This window comes from Fringilla coelebs, assembly GCF_963513975.1.
Source record: "Fringilla coelebs genome assembly, chromosome: 5".
NCBI lineage: Eukaryota > Metazoa > Chordata > Aves > Passeriformes > Fringillidae > Fringilla > Fringilla coelebs.
Window position 1 is genome coordinate 5,773,147 of NC_140033.1, and position 19,073 is coordinate 5,792,219.

Genomic DNA, 19,073 nt, shown 5'->3' on the forward strand with positions numbered 1-19,073 from the left:
TTTGCCCTCCTTGCTGGCACAAATCATAGTCCCAGTTTTAAGAAGCTGTGCTTCTAAGTTTGTTTGTAATTTGGGAAAAGTGTGGATACCTACCCCAAATCAGCAGAGAAGGCTCTCTGAAATAACTGTATGGTTTTAATAAAAGGGGCTTCACCAAGATGGACAGTAATGCACAAGAAGTGAGTGGCAGATATATTCAAGAGTGAAAAGAAATTGGGTGGAATCCCTTCACAGCAAAAAGAAAAGGTAAAACTGATGGCTGGGTACACAAGCAAACATGTTGAGGTGTAAGTGTAATAGAAATTAAACTCATTCCTGCAGGTAGCAATGAGAAATCAAAACTTGTTGTTTTACTGCGTGGAGAATCTCGTGATAACCAGCATGTTCTAAATAAATCATTCACTTCAAATGGCAGCACTGTAGCAAAAATGTATCTATTACGGGGCTGCTAATAAGCAAATGCAAGCAGTATTTCTTGACAGCAGGCTGTGATTGTTTTTTAATAAATCTGTGTTAAGTAGGAAAGGAATAAAAGCTGACACCCAAATAGAAATCCACTTTGGCTCCTGTTTCCTCACTCCACATACAGACAGATTCATTGACCCAGATCAGAAATTCTTGAAGGATAATTCTGGTTAGTAGAAGCCAACATGGAATCAAATGTGTATACATTTGTGTATGTGTTCCCAGAAAAGCTAATGATACCATTGCAAATGCTGAACGTGTTCCCCACTCCTCTTTGTTAATACAGTGTTGCTTATGCTCTGCAATAAACTATTATTTCTGTGCTATTTCTGTAATTACATTTAATAATCATCTCTCACAGTCCAATAGTATCAAACGTAGGAGTCTTTTCAACAAACCATGATAAATAGCTCCTTGCCGAACTGTTGTACTTGAGGAATCTTTATGGCTCTCTTTGTAAGATTTGTCATTTTCTTAATGCAGCTTCAAAAAGCTTCTGAGCTTTGTTACGGACCGTGGCTGTGTTTTTCCCTTCCCCCTCTGCCTTCCAGTGTAGCTGGGTAAATGAAGCTTAATGTGCCATTTCCAAGCACTGTGACACTCCTCCAGGGCTGGTTACATTTACCATTGCTAAAGTCTAAATAAGTGAGTTTTAATGAGCAGGAATGGTTGCTAATAGCCGATTCAGGTACTTAGTAGTCCATGTTATTTAACTGTGGTAGAATTACAGAACATAAATGGTCTGATGATTAATAGATGAACCTGCTACATATTGCAGTCTAATAGTTTTTGCCATTAAAGAACTATCTTAACATCTTTGGGTTTGGATGTGGCTGGGGAGAAAAGGGCTTGCCTGTAGATTTATATCACAGGTAACTTACACTTTAAAACACTTTATATCATAATTTCAAAACACCATTGCTATATTGTTCAGTAATGTTATTTATGAACTTGTTAGAGAACATTGGCACTTGTGTACTTCCATTTCCTGAGGTGGACAGCTCAGTAGATTTATTCTCTCTGGTTAAGGTTGTCAAAAATAAACTCTACCCATCCTTTTAAGGTCAGAAATAAGACAAGGAGTTAGATCTTAATCTCTTTCTCTTCTCCTCTCCCATTAATTTTGGGCGGTGGTAGATGGACCAATAAGAACAAAAGTTGACTGTGTTGTTTTTAACATTTCTGATTTGTGGGAGGACAGGTGGCAAGAGGGAATAAAAAGTGGCAAAAAATAACAGATGAACAACAAATGAGCAAGAATGAAGAAATAATAATATCCAACATCTGTTGCAGTTTGTGCTGAGATACTCCAGAAGATACCACAGTATTTATGGAAAGAGTATGAGGACTGTTTTGAACTGCAGCTAATGGGACACAGATCCCTGGCTGGCAGGCCTGTTCAGAGTCCTTTCTACATTTTTCCTATTCCATCCCATGTTTCAACCTGGCACTGTTGTATTTTATATTACAAGGAGGAGATGCCAGGACAGAGAGGAGCTAAGAAGCAAATTTACCCTTGATTAACAACTACAAAAAGGAACTAACCATTTCAGCAGGTGCATGAAAAGAGATTTTGGGGATTTTCAGTGGGGTTGTTGGTTTTGGGGAGGGTTTTATTGGTCATGGGGTTTTTTAAAATTTGTTTGGTTTTGTTTGTGTTTTTTCCCCCTGGCAGTGGCTAGTGCCATTCCTGTATTTTTGCATACCAAACTGGGCAAACAAGACCATCCCCTTCCTTACTTAATCTGGTTCTCCCAAGGTACCTATTCTTAGCATCTCACTTTGTTCTAGAAGTCCTTCCTTCAGAAAACTTCAGAGATCCCCAAATGCCCATCTCAGCCCAGCCTGCACTGGCTAAGGAAATGAGTAACTATTTGAAGACATAATAGCTGAAGTATCCAAGTTGTTCAGCTCCAGTAAAGTATTTTGAGACCAGGATGAGATGTCATTTCCAAGCTTGGCAGACAATCAAGTTACTTCTCTGAAATAAGTTTAAATAAAGCCTCCAAACTTTTTGAGTGGCTTGAAGTTTGTGTATATTAGTGAAAACATCTGACATCAGGGAACACCAGAGTTTTGAGCTGTTGACATTGTGAGATTTGTAAAGGGAAATATGGGCAGGAAGAGCGAGGTGTGGGCATTTAAAAGAAAACAGTTGTTAGGGTGGCTTTTTCTTTTTGGCATTCATCACTGAAGACATCAACAGTTGACCCAACCAATCACAAAGACATTTGTGTGAATTGTACACATAACTGGGCCTCTCACCCTACACAAGTATGACAAAGTCTTAAATATCTGAAGATACTTACTGAAGCCCTGTACAGCATGTCAGAAACTAAGGAATTAATCTAGGCTATTGCCATCGATAGAACTTGAATAATTTCTATGTTTTTTTGCATATATCTCATGCAACCTTGTGGATGTATAACTTCTTAAGTTGCTCAGGCTGGAGAAGAGAAGGCTCCTTGCTGCCCTATGGCACCTTCCAGTACCAGAAAGGATGTACAAGAAAGAGAAGGAGGGACTCTTCACAGGGGAGTGTTCTGACAGAAGGGTTAGCAGATTTAAACTGGAGAGGGTCGATTTACAGCAGATATTAGGAAGAAATTCTTCCCTGTGAGGCTGGTGAGGCCCTGGCACAAGCTGCCCAGAGAATCTGTGCCTGCCCCATCCCTGGAAGAGTTCAAGGCCAGGTTAAATGGGGCTTTGAGCAACCTGGCCTAGTAGAAGGTTCCCTGCCCACGGGATGATCTTCCAGCCCAAACCATTTTATGGCTCCATAATTCTTCTGTAGAATTAGCACGTGGCCCAGAATTCTCCTGCAGTTCTATATTTGTACAACCAAGTTTGACCCCAAGTTCCTGCTGAGACTCTGGGTGTGATTCCTCTCCTTTCCTTGGCACAGTGAGAAGAGATGGTGGTAAAGTAACCCTGCACCAGTGGCAGGGTAGCACGAGCTACAGGTCAGTCAAATACCAAATGTCTGAGATTTTCTACCCTAGGAGATTACAGCAGGTTCAATGAGCATATGGGGAGGAACATCTGCTCTGTTTTGGATGATCTTTCTTCGCATTTTGGAGAGAGACAGAGGGTATTTTCCTCCTGCTGAGCTCCCTGAGGCAGTTGCCTGTGCATCACTTCTTTCCCTTCCTGTACCAACAGGGTGAGGGTGTTGGAGTTGGTACCATGGTGGATTCTCCCCCATGTTCTTCCTGCTGCTTGCTGTGTCCTGGAGAGACAAATCCTGTACCCACAGTGCTTCCTTTCTTCATTTCCAAGCTTTCCAACTTTCAAAATGCTCCACTTGCCTGAGAAAGCACATAGCAACAGGCACAGCCACAAAGGCAGGGTCTGACCTTGGAGAAAAGCACCAGAGTGGGATCTTCATTTCCTCTCCATGCCCTGGCATTTCTCCCTAATGACCCTGGCTGAACTGCACCCCATCTCTCAAATGGACACTGCTGTGTTTCTCCCACCTAATTAATTTCTATCATGCTCTTTAATAGCAGAGCAAAAGATGTATGAGAGAGGTTTCATGTGATGTCCTTGGTGGGTAGTTAGACAAGGGGCCAAAATCTTTGCTGAGAGTGGTAATTAAATTGAAAGGAGTGAGAATTTGGCCTGAATTATGCTTTGATTTGTAGGTTATAATATTGCTGTCCTCAAAAATGTTGGGGTTAAGGGTAAATCAAAGCTTAAGTTTTTATAAAATATATAAAGTAGTCACAATGATGAGGGCAGGTTTTATTTGGGGTATCATTTGTACACAGAATGTACACTGGACTTGAATAGTTTTTATGGCAGGTGGTTTATCACTGACTACATAAAGGTTTCTTTCCTCATACCTAAGGAGGAATAAAAAAAATTCAGAAGTAGCAAATTTAGAAATCTGAAAAATGCAGCTTTTAAAAATAATCATGGGAGAAAACAACAAGCATGTTTGTTCATGTCCTTTATCTCAGTCAGCTAATCTTGCAGAATGTCACATTGCATAGAAATAGATTTTTACATATGAACTTGTTACATCACTTCCTAAAAAAAGAGTATTGAGCTTGTACTTAAATAGCACATTCAGAGGCTCTTTATGCAGAATTTCTGCTGGAAGTGTGTGATCCTTGTTAGGTAGCTAAGCTCAGTGTGAAGACATAACATGGCATTGTATTTATTTGCTGCTTACTGTGTGAAAGATAAAATACTTACAGAAGTATCAGTTTAAATCTTAATAGTTTTTAATAGTTTAAGGGTTTTAAAAGATTAAATTGCTTTTGACCATTTTGATGTTTAGTTGACATAGGGAACAATTCTACCAAAAAGATATGTAAAGTGTGTGTGATACAGAAAAAAAACAGTCTTCTCTGAAACCTATTAAATTAATCATAGCAAAACTGAATCCAGAATTTAAACCCTATATTTTATCCAAATGTAGCCAGTTAATGTTGCTGCACACCAACAAATCTGAGAAACTATCCAATTTAAGACCAGTGAAATATCTTGTGTCTCACAATGGTATTTCAATACACACTATTAATTCATCCAAGTCAAGGCAGATGCAGTCCCCAACGTGATTTTAGGAAGAGCAGAGACAACAATGTGTCTTTGGAGGTGCCATTTTTCACCTGGAATGTAAAATCAATGTCCTGACCATTTGTGGTCATTAAAAATCCCACTGCACCATTCTGCAAGAGTAGAGGCATTGACTCCCAGGTCTTGGTGAAACTCCAAGAAAGTAATTATATTCCTCCTGATACAACCTTCTTCTAAAGCTAATTTAAAGTTCCTCTTCAGCTGTTCTCCCCTGCTTTGAGTGGAAAATCCTTCTTATCCCTTTGTAAACTTTTCTTTAGTTCTGCTTTATACTGACAATTAGTGGCTGTGTTTTTTCACATTGCTGATGCATGTCTAGGAGCAGAGAATGTGTCTGCAATTGTGGACCCTACAAAAAAAAAAAAAAAGGAAAAAGCTTTTCTGGTGGTCTGGTTGAGGGGTGCTGTTCCACCACAAACTTTGGAGCCTTCTCCACCCCAATTTTCTTGCGTTGCTCAGTCAGTGGTCAGTGAACAGGCGGAGCCAGGAAAAAGTGGTCAAAAGCGTCAGGTGAGTTGTTTGTTCTGGCTAGTCCAATTTTCCCCTGGGCCAAAGCAGAGAACAACTTATTGTTATGAAATATTTGGAAATATTTCAAGGTAGAACTTCCTAGTTATCAACAGTATTGCAATGTCTTATATACATCAGCATTCTTGGCATTATCCAGTTATGCCCAGTGGATATTCCTGGGGAAAAAACCTGTAACTTTTCAACTGATCATCCAAAATACATAATTTTTCTTCAATGCCTGCTTTTTTTTGTTTACCAATATATCCCATCCAGAAAGAGCAATGCTTGTGTCAGTGGTAGGACTCTGTTTAGTGAAGGCTTGAATGTTTCACCCAAATCAGAAATACCAGCTTAACCTGTTGGAGTTTTCTGTGCTGTAAGGAAAATGAGCACAAGTAATGGGAGTTACTGCTTCTGTGCATCCCAGGGAATCAAAGGGGTCATGTTCACCTGTCCTGGAGAAGACAGGACCTTCTAACCCTCCTTCTTGAAGTGCTGACTGTTGGTTCAGATGCCTAAAACCAAGACCTCAGGGTTAGGGCCCCTCTCTTTCCGAACTATTCTGCATCCTGGGGCTTTTCTGCTTGCATTTGAGCTGCATTTGTGTTAGCACACCATGCAGATCCCTTCTCCAGCTTCGCCCTTATCCTCATGTGCCTTGTGTGCCGTAGGCGGGCTTTATCCTCTCCCCAAAGTGTGAGATGGAAAAAGGAAGAACGGTAACACCATTGCAGGGATGTGTTGCTGCCTTTTTTTGCATCTTCCCCAGCACCCTGACAGATTGCTTAGCTAGAATCCATATGCTTTCCTTTGCAGAACAAAAATTGTTCTCTGTGGAGACCTAAAGCTTCCGAATCGCTAAGGGTCATGATCCTGCGGAACTAAAAGAAGATTTCCAAGTGTAGTCTTGACTTGTGTGGTTTGAACTCCGTACTTGCTCAGGTTACTGGAGTGCATTTAGCCCAGGTGACCTCAGCTCCCCTTTAAAACCTGCCCTGCCTCTTGTGCCTCAGTTTACATCGCTGCAGAAACACGGTGAAAATCATCAAGTGGTTTGGGTTGAAGGGACCTAAAAGATCATCTCATTCTAAGCCCCCTGCCATGGGCAGGGACACCTTCCATTAGACCAGGTTGCTCCAAGCCCCATCCAGTCTGGCCTTGTCATCACTTCTAGGGATGGGGCAGCCACAGCTTCTCCGGGCAAGCTGCAAAATGTTGCGGTTTCAAACTTCAGAGTTGTTTTGTGCTGAATCCTGCATGTAGGTGGGTAACAACAGCTGCCAGTCAGCCTCAGAGAGCAGAGCACCATATGATTTCTCAGTGAACAAAACATTTAATATAAACACAACACTTTCCAGATATTATGAAGAGTTTTTCTGAACAACTCTTTTTAAACAGAACTATTAGGCAGTAAAGTCTGTTTGCTGATCTTTATGCAGATCTTCCCACTTCCACTTCGCTGTAAGGTTTTGACTAAAATATTTATGCTTTTCTGCTTTGGTATACATCCTACTCCAATCCTACAGGCAGGGTTTCTCAGCCTGTAGAGAGAAATGACAAAATGCGTGTGTGGTGCTCGGTTCACCCACACTGGCTCTCTGGGCTTTGAGAAGAGCTGCAGGTTCTCTCAAGAGTGCAGAGCTCCTGCAGTAGGACAAAGCTCCTCACAGGTCTCAGAAGCAATTTGTAACTTTGCTTTTTAGCAAGGCCCCATAGGAGGGTGCAATATTTTGGGGTGCAGACCTCCCACCCAGCACCCTCCTGGTACCTACATCTTCCATGCATACAGATCATGCTGTCCCAAATCTGTCCTTTGCAACCAAACACAAAATACTTAGAATTTGTAAATTACTTTTCTGCCCTGCTCTTCCATAATGCCACCTTCCTCATCACAGCTTTTCCAGGGTTTTCAGCCAGGTCCTCTCCTTGCCTTAGCACTGCTGAACATCAGCTCATCCCATTTGCATTGGAGCTGATTTCAGTGGAATTCAGGGCAGCTCTGACAAAGCATTCAAGTTTCCATCCTCACTCTTTTTCAAGGTCATCCTTTCATATCTCTGGCAGGATGTAAAAATACATGATCTTATATTCATTCTCCCTTTGAGTATTATCTTCTTGTTTTCATCCAAGAATTTTTTGCTTGCTGTAGGTACAGTAAATTGTGAGTTATATTTATTGTGTGTGTCATTGGGGAGTACTAGGGGTCTGAAAATTGGTTGTGCAAGTCTAGTTTCAGTTTCTTGAATGACTACAGAATGAGTATCTATTATCTTTAAACAAACTTTAAGGGCTTTCTTGATGAGTAATTTGCTCCAAAAGATTTTCTTTTTTAAACTCCCATGAAATTTATTTATAGAGTGGTGTTTCAATTCCTGATATTTATAGGAGCACTTACCATGGACATTAACCATCTTCAGCAGCCCATGTATCATTTATTTTCAATGGCATGGTGGGGATAATTGTGTTTGTTTTCTGGGAAATAATATTTTTAGTTTCATAGTCTAATGTGGGGTTAATTTGTTTTTATGGTAGAAGTGTTTACTGAGTTGATGAGAAGCAGTGAAATCTTTGGATAGTTAGGAACTAATCAGACATTTACTTGTGACTTTGAGTTTTATTTGAGTTGGATCTGTATTTCAAAAACCATTGCCTTACATAGTTTTGCTCCAAAATGGAATTTGATCTGACCAAATGTGAAATTTGCAACCAAATGAATTACATTAAAAATGCATTTTAAAGACCTGCAGTGTCTTTGTTTAACATTCTGAATCACATTCAGATTTTTTTACCACTGCATTGACTATTTAATAATTGTTTCCACAATGCTAACATCCCTTGTAGAGAGAGTTATTTAACAAGAATGAAAATCTTTAGAAATTTGGATGCACCAATCACTCACCGCTCTGCTCAGAAACTGAGAGTGTGGTTCCAGTTTTAACATCCTCTTTTAAACCTACATGATTCTGCTTCTTGATGCTTCCTGCAGCACCCACCCATGATGTGCCTGGTTGCCTCTTTAAGCTGATGAGCAATTGCTATTTTATAAAATGTGCTGCCATACCCTAAGGCAATAAGGTTTGTGCCATTCTGTTATTGGAACAGTAATGGGTAGCTAAAGGCTACGGAGCCCCTTTAGAAGAAGAAACAAAGAGATGCCCAGATCCAGGTTTTTTCCTTAAAAAGAAAAGCATTTCAATGAAAAGAGATGATATCTGGGATTAACAGTGGAAGGGGGAAATGTCCTGACTGTTGGAAACAAATTTAGTGATTTGGTTCTTTGATAGGTTACAAAAGTATCATACTAATTCTTTGAAGGGTGTAAGTCATGAGTAGGGCTTGGAAAATAAGTTGGTGTGCTACCAATGTGCAGGAGTTTAATGAAAATAAAATATCTAAAATGCCCAGCTGTGTCAAATAACCCCATAGAAATGGAGTCTGTATTGCTCTACTCTAATTTCTTTTTCTTATCTCTTTACATTCACTTGCTCTTTCTCCTGGCTCTCACCTTTGATGTCATTTATATCATGGCCTTTGTTCATCACAGACACCTCCTAAATATGTACCTGTCTGCCTTAGCTGGGCTGGGAACTGTTTTTTTCTGAGGGGGCTTAAATATCTGCTGGACTGTTGCTGAATGGTGCGTGCAAGAAAAGGGTGTGAGCCATTTTTTATTTCTTGCCTAATCTTCTTTGCAACCACTGAACACAGTTCTGATCTGTGCCTTTTGAAGCAAAGCACTGGGAGGTTGAAGGCAACCTTCTGTGTCCAGTAAACTGCTCAGCTTGGAGACAGAGACTCTGAAAATACAGAGCTGTGCACGTTTAGAGGGACCATTTCCTTTCCTCTGACATTGTAATGGAGGCTACAACTGTCAGTGTAACCATTAAGGAAAAAGCCTGGTGTCACTATGGGATGTCCAATAAATTTAAAAAATTGTAATTAAAAAAAATTAGACCCTGATAGCTGCTCACAGTTCATGTAGTGCTAAAAAGCACTAGAAAGATCTAGAAATATCTCCTGAAGAGGAGCTCTGAATTGTTGTGGTTTTAATGTATTAACTCTGTAGTTGCCCCATCGAGAAAAAGTGACTTCAGAACATGGGGAAACTCTAGAAGAGCCTTCAAAAATTTATTTCCTTCTTGTTTTTCCTTTGGATTCATAAATAAATTAGCTTTTAGGGTTCAATCTGGGGTTCAATGTATATAAAAGGTTCATACTCTTGAAACAAAAATATATAGGGCTGTTTCACCACAAAGAGATCACTAGATCCATAGTTTTGTAAATCGCTCTGGCAAGGAAGATTTTTGGGACCTATCTTAATTACTACCATCTCCCCCTACAAAAAAAGATTCCCCTCCAATTGTAAAAGTGGATGGAAGGATTTTCTCTGCTGTAAATAATAAGAAAATATTATGTTGAGAATTGTTCCATACCCTAAATTTCATCTACAGATGTGAAATGTTGCAGTTTCTATCTCAACTGAAGCAAACAGGGTATGAACTAACCAGTTACCTTTCATGCAGAAAATTTGTATATTGGATATAAATTTTATAACTGGACAAGTAGACTGTGGAATAGATAGGCATCTGGTCAAGTCTAAGACAGTGAAGCCTCTCATGCCTTCTTGCTGGTTTTTTTAAGGCCCTACATATGGGAGAGAAATGAGAAATGGAGCTATCCAGCTGTTTTCCTGATTCTTGGATAAGATCTAGGCAAATTTCCTGGGGAGGGAAACAAGGACATGCAGTGGTGATAAATCTGGGATGTATTTTAAGGCCTGTGTACATAGGTAATGGCAATGTATTTAATTGTACTTTAATGTGACACACCACTACATTAGCCCACTTTCACTATCACGCACTCAGCTTCCCTCAAACAAATTGCACGCCCACAAAAGGGTTTCAGACAAGTAAATTGGACAAAAAGTCACATATTTGGAAAATAGCTGTTGTTTAGGACCAGCATAAGAAGATTTAACATTAACATGGTATTTTCTCAGTGCATAACCTGCTTGTAGAACTGTCTAATGCCTTGCTTTTGCTGCGGCACTGAAATAAAAGGAAACATTTTCCACTGGAAAATTGGCCCGGTGCTACGTTTTGTCTATGTAAGATCATGCAGTGCTGGCATTTGAAATAGTGATAATTTTATGCCTAAAAAAAATGAGTAATTGTACCATGGAGAACTCGATTCTGATAGATCCTTAGATCACACTCCATCGTCTGCTTTTTCACATTCTTTTGTGTGCGATCAGGGGGGCACCGCGTGCGCCGGTGACGCGCTTGCGTACGGGGACGTGGATGCGTGTCTGCACTCCTATAAAACACAAGCACTACAAAGGCATCTTAAAAATTTTATAGCTGTTTAAAACACAAACTAAGTTTTCCCTCCCTTTGTGTCTTTCAGAGAAACTGCCACAGAGTTATCTGGAACGTTACCAAGGTAAGCAAGTTGCTCTAAACCGCATCTGTGTGTCAATGTCTGGAAGGTGCTGAAAGAAGCACGACCTTTGGAGGCAGAACATGATCCTTTTCCTGGGGAAAACTGCTGGGATACTGAGAACTGGGGGTGCAGGGAGGAGAACGCTCCCTGCATGCCACAGACAGACAAATGACACTGAAATACTGGCACAGCCAAGCCCACACAGCTTAAAGCGACGGGTTGAAGTTGCTCTGAGTCTCAGCACAGTTGTGCACCTGATGAGAAAAATCCCAGCTGTGGCTTCCTTCCAGCTGTGCAATTACACCCATGGCAGGTGGTTTGGCTTTTGCTTTACATCTCACCTGAGGGATGAGAGGAGGGAAACTTGGAGGTAGGAGGGAAAAAAAAAAAGCTGTTATCTCAAGGCATTTTCATTTGGAAAGCAGGAAAGCAGCTTAGACCAAATTCTTCTATGCTGAGAAACCTTTTCATAAAATAATAGAAGTAGACAAGACTCCCAGGCTGTGACGGAGGTTTTTGAAGAGAGACCTGTCTACATATTGTTAGAGAATGCAATAAAATGCTGTAATCATGCAGATAGAGAAAAGGGTGGAGAAAAGGGAAACAAAAAAATCTGATATGGTAATCTGTCAGCGATGCCTGGTGAGTTAAAAAGAGATGCTCTCAGTCCTCTTGTACCTTCTGCCACTGGTTTTGCTCTCTGAGGTGCAAGGGTATTTAGTGGGGTTGTGCTTTTGGGGGGTTTTGCTATCCTCTGATTAAAGCAGTGTTGTAGTTCAAACAACATATAATGTAAAAAGAATATTTCAACAGGAAGGAGAGTTTTCTTTAAGCATGATAATACGTGCAAGATGCTTCTGATTCTAAGGCAGAGAAAAAATATCCACCTTTCTTTAGAGGGTGTGTGGTGTATATTAGTTGTCTTTTTTATATTGATAAGCTGTAAAAACATATCTTTTCATTATATATGATGACTTCTTCCCTTTTGTACCCTTTTGTTCTGTGTGTACAAATTTATGGGATTTATATGATTTGTTCATTTAATAGATACATATCTTTTTATGGCTCACCATCACTTGGCCTCCGTGGTTGTGCAAGCAAATATTCTCATGAAATTTTGACATGTGTTTGAAGAGCTGACCAGTGGTCAGGCCTACCAGACACCAAAGATTTTGTTCATCTTCCTTGCAAAATAATTGCATTTCTTCATACACACACACATACCAAAAAAAAGAAATAAAAAAAAATCCAGTTTCACTGCGCTTGGTGAGGTATTATAGGACTAATATACTGGAAACATGGAGTCCTTACACTGCAGAAATGAATTCCACTTCAAATTAAAGTTAAAATGAGACACTTAAGTGTTTGAATAAACATCCCGTTTCGTACTTGCCATTAATGATTGTCTAAATGTGCTTTTTGAATTATTACCACAAGGCTTTAATTTCAACTGCAGTAAGATGTCACAAGTAAAATCAGATTATACCAGCAATGTGCACAAGGCATTGTAATTGTGTTATAAATATTAAACCAAATGATCTTGTCATGATTTAAAACAAATGTTTCCAGCTAGGCACAGGTTGGCTTGTCCTCCAGTCTTCTCCAGGATTCACCTGTTCCTGAATTTCTCTCAGCAAACAGCTCCTTGGGGTTTTTAATCTTATATTGTGATGTAGTAATCTAATATTTTTTGTTCTTCTTTCAAACGTCAAGTGACTCATTTTGCTATTATTAATTCATAAGAGTGAAATAGTCTCATTTCCCCACATCTTCTTCGACCTTCACCCTGAAACCACTTTACAACATATAAAATTTCAGGTGTTGCACCTTGAAATGACAAAATTAATAACCACTTTCCCATCATTGCTGGGATTCCCATCACTGTATTTTGGTCAGGGGGGCACAGCAAGTCCCCTGCAGCACCAGAAATCTCCTTTGTTCAGGCAAGCACAATGCCTTTTCCCTGAGCAGTGATTACTCTTGGATATATTTGTGGCCAGGACTGATCAAATCATTTTCATGCACTTGCAAACTTGGTGAAAGGGTTTTCACTGCGAGTGGCGTAAGTGTGAACAGATGTTTCTGTACTTGGAATATTTTGTCTGGCTGTCAAGAAAGTTTTGGCACGGATGGCATTAATTATTTATTGTTGTTGCTGTTGTTGTCATTAAAAAAAGCCTCAAAAACCCCTTCTGATTTTTCATAGTTCAATTAAAGAGGTGGAATTGGGGATTGGCTCCCATAAAGCCCTGTAATTAGTCAGAAGAACAGAGGAGTATATTTTGAATATTTTCTCATCTCAGTAGTAACCAAGAGAGGTTACGTATGTGCATTTAAAAAAAAAACAAATATAAGACTGTGTCTTGGTAAATGTGGCTTTTTAATATATTCATTTTCCATTAAATACTGCTGATGGCTCTCTAATGATTATATTTAAAGGAAGAAGAAATCACCCTTCCTCTTGCCACTGAAGTATGTGTATCACTGATAGGCAAAAATAGAAAAATGTGAGTTGGTGGACATCATTTAGTAGGAAAGATAATAGATTAACTTTGCCTGTAGAAAGATATAAAAATATTCAGTACAATCATATTGTGTCAGTTCTAATTTACCAGTTATTTCTGATGATTTCAGGAAGCTCAGGCTAGAGAATGAATTGAAAATTCAGACTTTAAATGTGATAAAGAAGCTTTACAATTTTTATATTAAATGACATTATTATAGCTATGAATGTATATTGTTTTTTCGAAGAAAGGCTTTCTGTGTGCAACAGCACATCAAAGAAGAGATCTTCACAAGGAAAACTTTACAATAATATTAAGTTGTTCATTGCATGACCTATTTAAAGTACTCAGATACTTCTTGTTGTAGACTACATAATTAAATTTTAAATGGAACATGATAAAGAAATTATACTGGTGATCTCTAGAGATTTGAATACCCTATTTGGATCTTTACAAGAGTGTAGCGAAGGCATACTTTTAAAATTTAATAAAGGTCTGGCCTATTTTTTTTTTTCCTTTTAGATGCTCTATAGCTGCTATGGCAGCTGTGTTTCAAATGTGTTTGCTCTGAACATTACATAGTCAGTACCTGCAATAACAGAGCAAACTAAAATTATTAGAAAAAATACAGTTTAACTTGAGAAATTCACCATCAAAAAAAAAAAAAAAAAGGCAATTAATGAATGGAGATAAAATTCTAAAATCTTGGGGAAGCTAAGCTTGTAACCAGGCTTTCCTGGGCCAGCCCCTGAGCTCAGCAGTGGAGGGGAGCAGGGAATGAACGGAGTCCTGGAGCACAGTGTGAAGCCCTATGGGCCTGAGGGAGATGATGTTTGGAGCTTAAAGGAGAAAATACTCAGCTTCAGTTTCAAAGGAATTATTTCAGTCTCTAGCCACTTCTGTTTGTTTCTGTGAAAGTTACTTTATATTTAAAGAAGAACAAATATTTTAAATATAGACTAACCGCATGGATTATTTATTTGCTTAATGCTAGGTTAGTATTAACAGAAGGAAAATCTGGGCTACTTTTCCACTTTTATGTACTGGTTCAATTTTTCATTTCACTCAAGGGGGGAGTAAAGTTTAAATGGCCACTTCCTCCTCTAAGCTGTTAAAAAAAGGAGAAAAAGTCAAGCTAATAATTTGCATTTATATTTTTGATGGAAATCTTTGTAGAAATATCACTGAATCACCTGCTTAAATCTTGAGCAAAACTCAGGCAATCTTGTATTTTGAGGTGAAGGCCACATTCAAATTGTCATTTAGAAATTTTTTTAGAACTGTGGAAGGAAATCTGCAGTGAATACATTGGTGTTAAAACAAGCAAGTATGTTCAAAATGGAAATGTAAATCTTTGGCTTGTCCTTGAATTTTAGTCATCTACAAACTTAATATATTTTAAACCTGTGGTCTGGAGTATGGTACAGACTTTGAGTTGGGGTTTTATTCCCCACCATTCCATAAATTTCTTTGATAATGTCTCAGTTCCACTTACTGCAAAGACTTCTGTTCTCAGGTATCTACAGCATTTTGAAAATAGAATTTAAGTACTGAAGTCACTTTGGTGCTTTTGAAAAATGTTAACCTGCAACTTCACCATTATTGAAATCTAATGCAACTAAGCTTTTATCTAAAGCAGAAAGAAGAATTGACAACCCACCATATGACAAGCAAAATGAAATCTCTTGATCACTATCTGTCAGCAGTCTTTCTAATACCATTGTGTTAGGGAATGATATGTCTTCCAAGAAGCTCAGTACACAAGGTTTTGAATCATTTCTGTCTTGACAGCCTAACACAAGTAACTACTTGTAAGTGCTTGGATGAATTATAAAATCTATGTGGCTCTGCAGAGTGAGTTAATAAAACATCTATGAGCATTTTAATTACTATGAAATGAAAAGGATTTTTTCCTGACAGTAATAGGGGCATGGTCTAAAGACCAACCTGACATTTCAGCTGCCGTCTTCACCGACAGTGGGAGCTGCGGTTGCCTCCTGTGTTTGCACTTTTGGTTCCCTCCCCGCTGAGATATTCTGGCAAGTGACTTCTGTCCCTCTGAGCACACCAGGCCATACCTTTCACCCTGATGTTTTCATGTCCTCTCATGTCAGCACTGCTGCTTTGCCAGTTATGTCAGGCTTGAATGCCCACCCGCCTACGCCAGGCACGTCTCTGCCAAACTATGACAGAATTTTCCATACCCTCACATAACATCTACTGAAGCTTTTTGCTCCCTTAAATAAAGCAGGTATTTGGCATATCCATTGTGATCCTCTCTTCTAATGGAGAAGTTTGGCTTTCCACCTTCAAAAAAATCCTTTCTCAAAACTCACTCTTGTTTTAGAGACATATAAATAATTGGTCAAGAAAACATTGCTCATCCTGGATGGCAGTCAGTGCTAGCTGATAATATTAAAATATCTTGAATGTCAAACTATATGCAGCAATCCAGAGCAGGTTTTTGGAAATGATATCATCTTCTATCTTTTCTTAAACCTCATCATTAAAAAGAAAAGAAGAAGATTCCAGCCCTCGATATTTAAATGTTCTCAAGTCAACTGTCTTAAAGAGCAGATTTTCCATATTGGACGCCTGCTATTTTCTAAAGTACTTATTTTGAAATGAGACTTGAATTTAACTAATCACTCCTTTATTAAAAAAAAAAAGAAAAAAGAATCTGATGTTTGACCTTTGTCTTTGCCTCAGATGCTCATTTTGAAGAGTTATTTCTTTCATCTAACTTTTGAGCTGCTTTTCTGTACTGGAAGCAGGGTTGCCTGTACCCCATTTTATCTGCTGTAGAGGAATGCCCTGACAGGGCTTGGTGTTTGAGGCACTGGAATATAAATTACAGTAATTATTTGGGATGGTAACAAGTTTGATGCTATTCTAAGCAAACCTGGAGGTTTTGAAGAAATAATACATGAGGTCTCTTCACTGTTCTGATTTTTATTTTTCCTAAGTAAAGGTTCAGTATCCTTAAAATGCAACATGGAGCTGTTCCTTGTAGTAGCTGTCGGCATGTCTCTTTTTGTTGTTGTTTTATAGACATTTTGAAATATGTTTTTTGCAGCTAATGATAATCTTAAAACACACTTATGTGCAATCTGATCCCTTTCTAAAGAGATATTTTTAAAATCTTAAGAGGAGCCTAAGGAGCATAGAGGTGATTATCCATATGTGCTTACTGATGACTCTCATTCAAAAATTAGGAAGATACCAATGGCAGGATTCATATTGCCTAAATTTAGCTATCACAAAAGTCCTCTGTCAAAAGAACCAGGGGAGGAATGGAGAAAAATAGGTGCCTCATCTCAGGGCAAGGTGAATAGCCTTGGGAATTGTTTTTCTTTCTCCATTGCCTGAAAGTGGAGCCTGAGGGAATAAGCACAGACTAAATGTTTCACCTGATGATAGCTTTAATTTAAGGTGAGCAGCCAGACTTTTATAAGTGTTAAAGTGCCAAGTGACGTAAGCTGATGCCTGCTGGAGTTTTGAGGACATTGGCATGCTTAACCTCAAAAAAACTTTCAATATTTCGTACTTAAGTCCTAAATATAGATCCTGGGAAGGAGGGGGGAAAGTCAGACAGAAATCATTGTTGGACTTGATAGAGCCCTGACCCAGAATGTGGGAACTCTTCTCACAGTGCAGAGCCCTCAGAAATCACAGCAGCCCTGAAAGGGTTCACAATTATACGTAGTCTTTGAATCTTAAAACTGAGTGTAAGTGATTTTACTCAGAGTCCTGGTTTGGAACCCACAACCATTTTTCCCCAGCAACTGTAGGCATCTTTCAAAAACGTTAATGAATTTGACAGCAGATTTTTATCTTAAAAGTCTGGTAGAGCTTTTGTTTTTATTCCCTATTGTGAAGATCTAAAACTAGAGACATATTCCCTTCTCTTTTTTTTTTTTTTCTGTTATTCACCTTAACCAGACTTCCAAGCATCTTTTTAACTTCTTTTACAAAGCATTGCTAAACGTGCCCAATGAGGATAACGTGCAGTAGAAATGAAAGGACTTAGATCTCTTAATTTCCATTCCTGAAGGTGAATTCCAAGATCGCGATTATTTTTATTTATACAGTGCCTAAAGAGTACTAAATACTTTATGGAACAAATAGAAGACCTCTTGTAAAAAGCACGCATTCCTATAATCTAATTTTAGTCTCAAATCAGGCAGCATGAATGCTAAGCAGCAGGGCTTGAAGAACCACAGAAGGTGTATGAGGGCCACACTAACAGGATTGAGCAGCTATTTAGGTTCATTATCTGTCCCACTTAATAGTACTGTAATATCTTGCTGGTTTAAGTTAAATTTACATTGGCCTGTGGAGAACATTTGACTGACATGAGAGTGGTATTTCTTGGGTTTGATCAAAAAATAAGCCTTTCAAAAGGAGTTTGGATGAAGGGAAAGGCACCATTGTAGGTGGATTTGAGATGCCAGCCCAGTGCAACAAGCAGCAAATGAAACAAACTTAAAATACTAAACCTGATTTCCTCCTCACTTCATTTCCCAGCTCAGTTGAAATACTTGTGTTCCAAGTTAGTGCTTTGTATGTATCCTTTGCTTAAGTGTGTCTTTAGCCCTTAAAATAATCAAAATAATGTTATTTAGAAATTTAGTGCAAAGGATGAAACTTGTGGGAATAACTCCAGACATAAATTTGCATTTCTGGGGAGAGGAAAAGTGTTCACACATCAGATTCTGCAGAAGCAAACCAGCAACAGAAGTGGAGATTTGTTAACATGACAGAAAAGCTCTATCTTAGTACCTCTGCTGTAGCATGAACAAGGCATGTGTCATATATTATATAATATAGAGTATTACATCATGTGTTTTATAAATAGTTAGGAGTGAACTGTTCATATGCAGAATTCTTAGCAGCATCCTTGCCATTGGTCCCAGAAGAGCAGTATCAAGAGACACGGATGGAGCAACGTCAGGAAACCCACACTGCTCTCCCTAAGACAGCAGAGACTCTGGTTTAAAGCTCTCTTCAACATTCTCTGCCTTCTGAGCATTGCTTTTATTTATGAAATCACTGCTATTGTAGCATTTACAAAAATTGCGACTATTTGAATGTTTCCAAAAGATTTGCTATAAACTAAAAGCAAATCTTAGACAATTCTCAGTAAATTATTGAAAAAGTTAAAAAAAAAAATCCTAACATATTCCCTGGTGTTCAAGGTTAACACTTTATACTTCATCTACATTATATTAAAAACATTTTTACTGGAGTCCATAAATGTTACACATTTTTAAAAGGCAACGAGCGCAGCGGGAATAGAAACGTTGCATAAAGCCAGACACGAGACCTGCAAGCAGTAAGTGCTGCCTGTTTTGTTTTTTTATTTTTTGAGGGTGCTGACTTGAGACTGCTTCTGTGAGGTGATACCCATTTTTCTGGTTATATCATGCCATTGGAAGCAGGCAGTCCCTAAAGTTTTCCTGTGGTCAGCAGCAGACCCTGAGCCCCAAACCCCCGTGTTGGGAGCAGTGTCTCACCACGGTAATTCTCCCACTGGCGGGGAGGTTTTGCCAGTTTGGAGCCTCAGAG

At 38.9% G+C, this 19,073-nt stretch overlaps 1 protein-coding gene across 1 annotated transcript in view; it reads left to right on the forward strand.

Moving 5' to 3' along the window:
• Positions 1–19,073, forward strand: part of CELF2 (CUGBP Elav-like family member 2) — a 373,570-nt gene that overhangs the window by 57,238 nt on the left and 297,259 nt on the right. Inside the window, exon 2 of the mRNA XM_084206937.1 lies at positions 10,966–11,001. Within this exon, the coding sequence (XP_084063063.1) occupies positions 10,966–11,001 (36 nt within the window). The remainder of the gene's footprint in view (positions 1–10,965; positions 11,002–19,073) is intronic.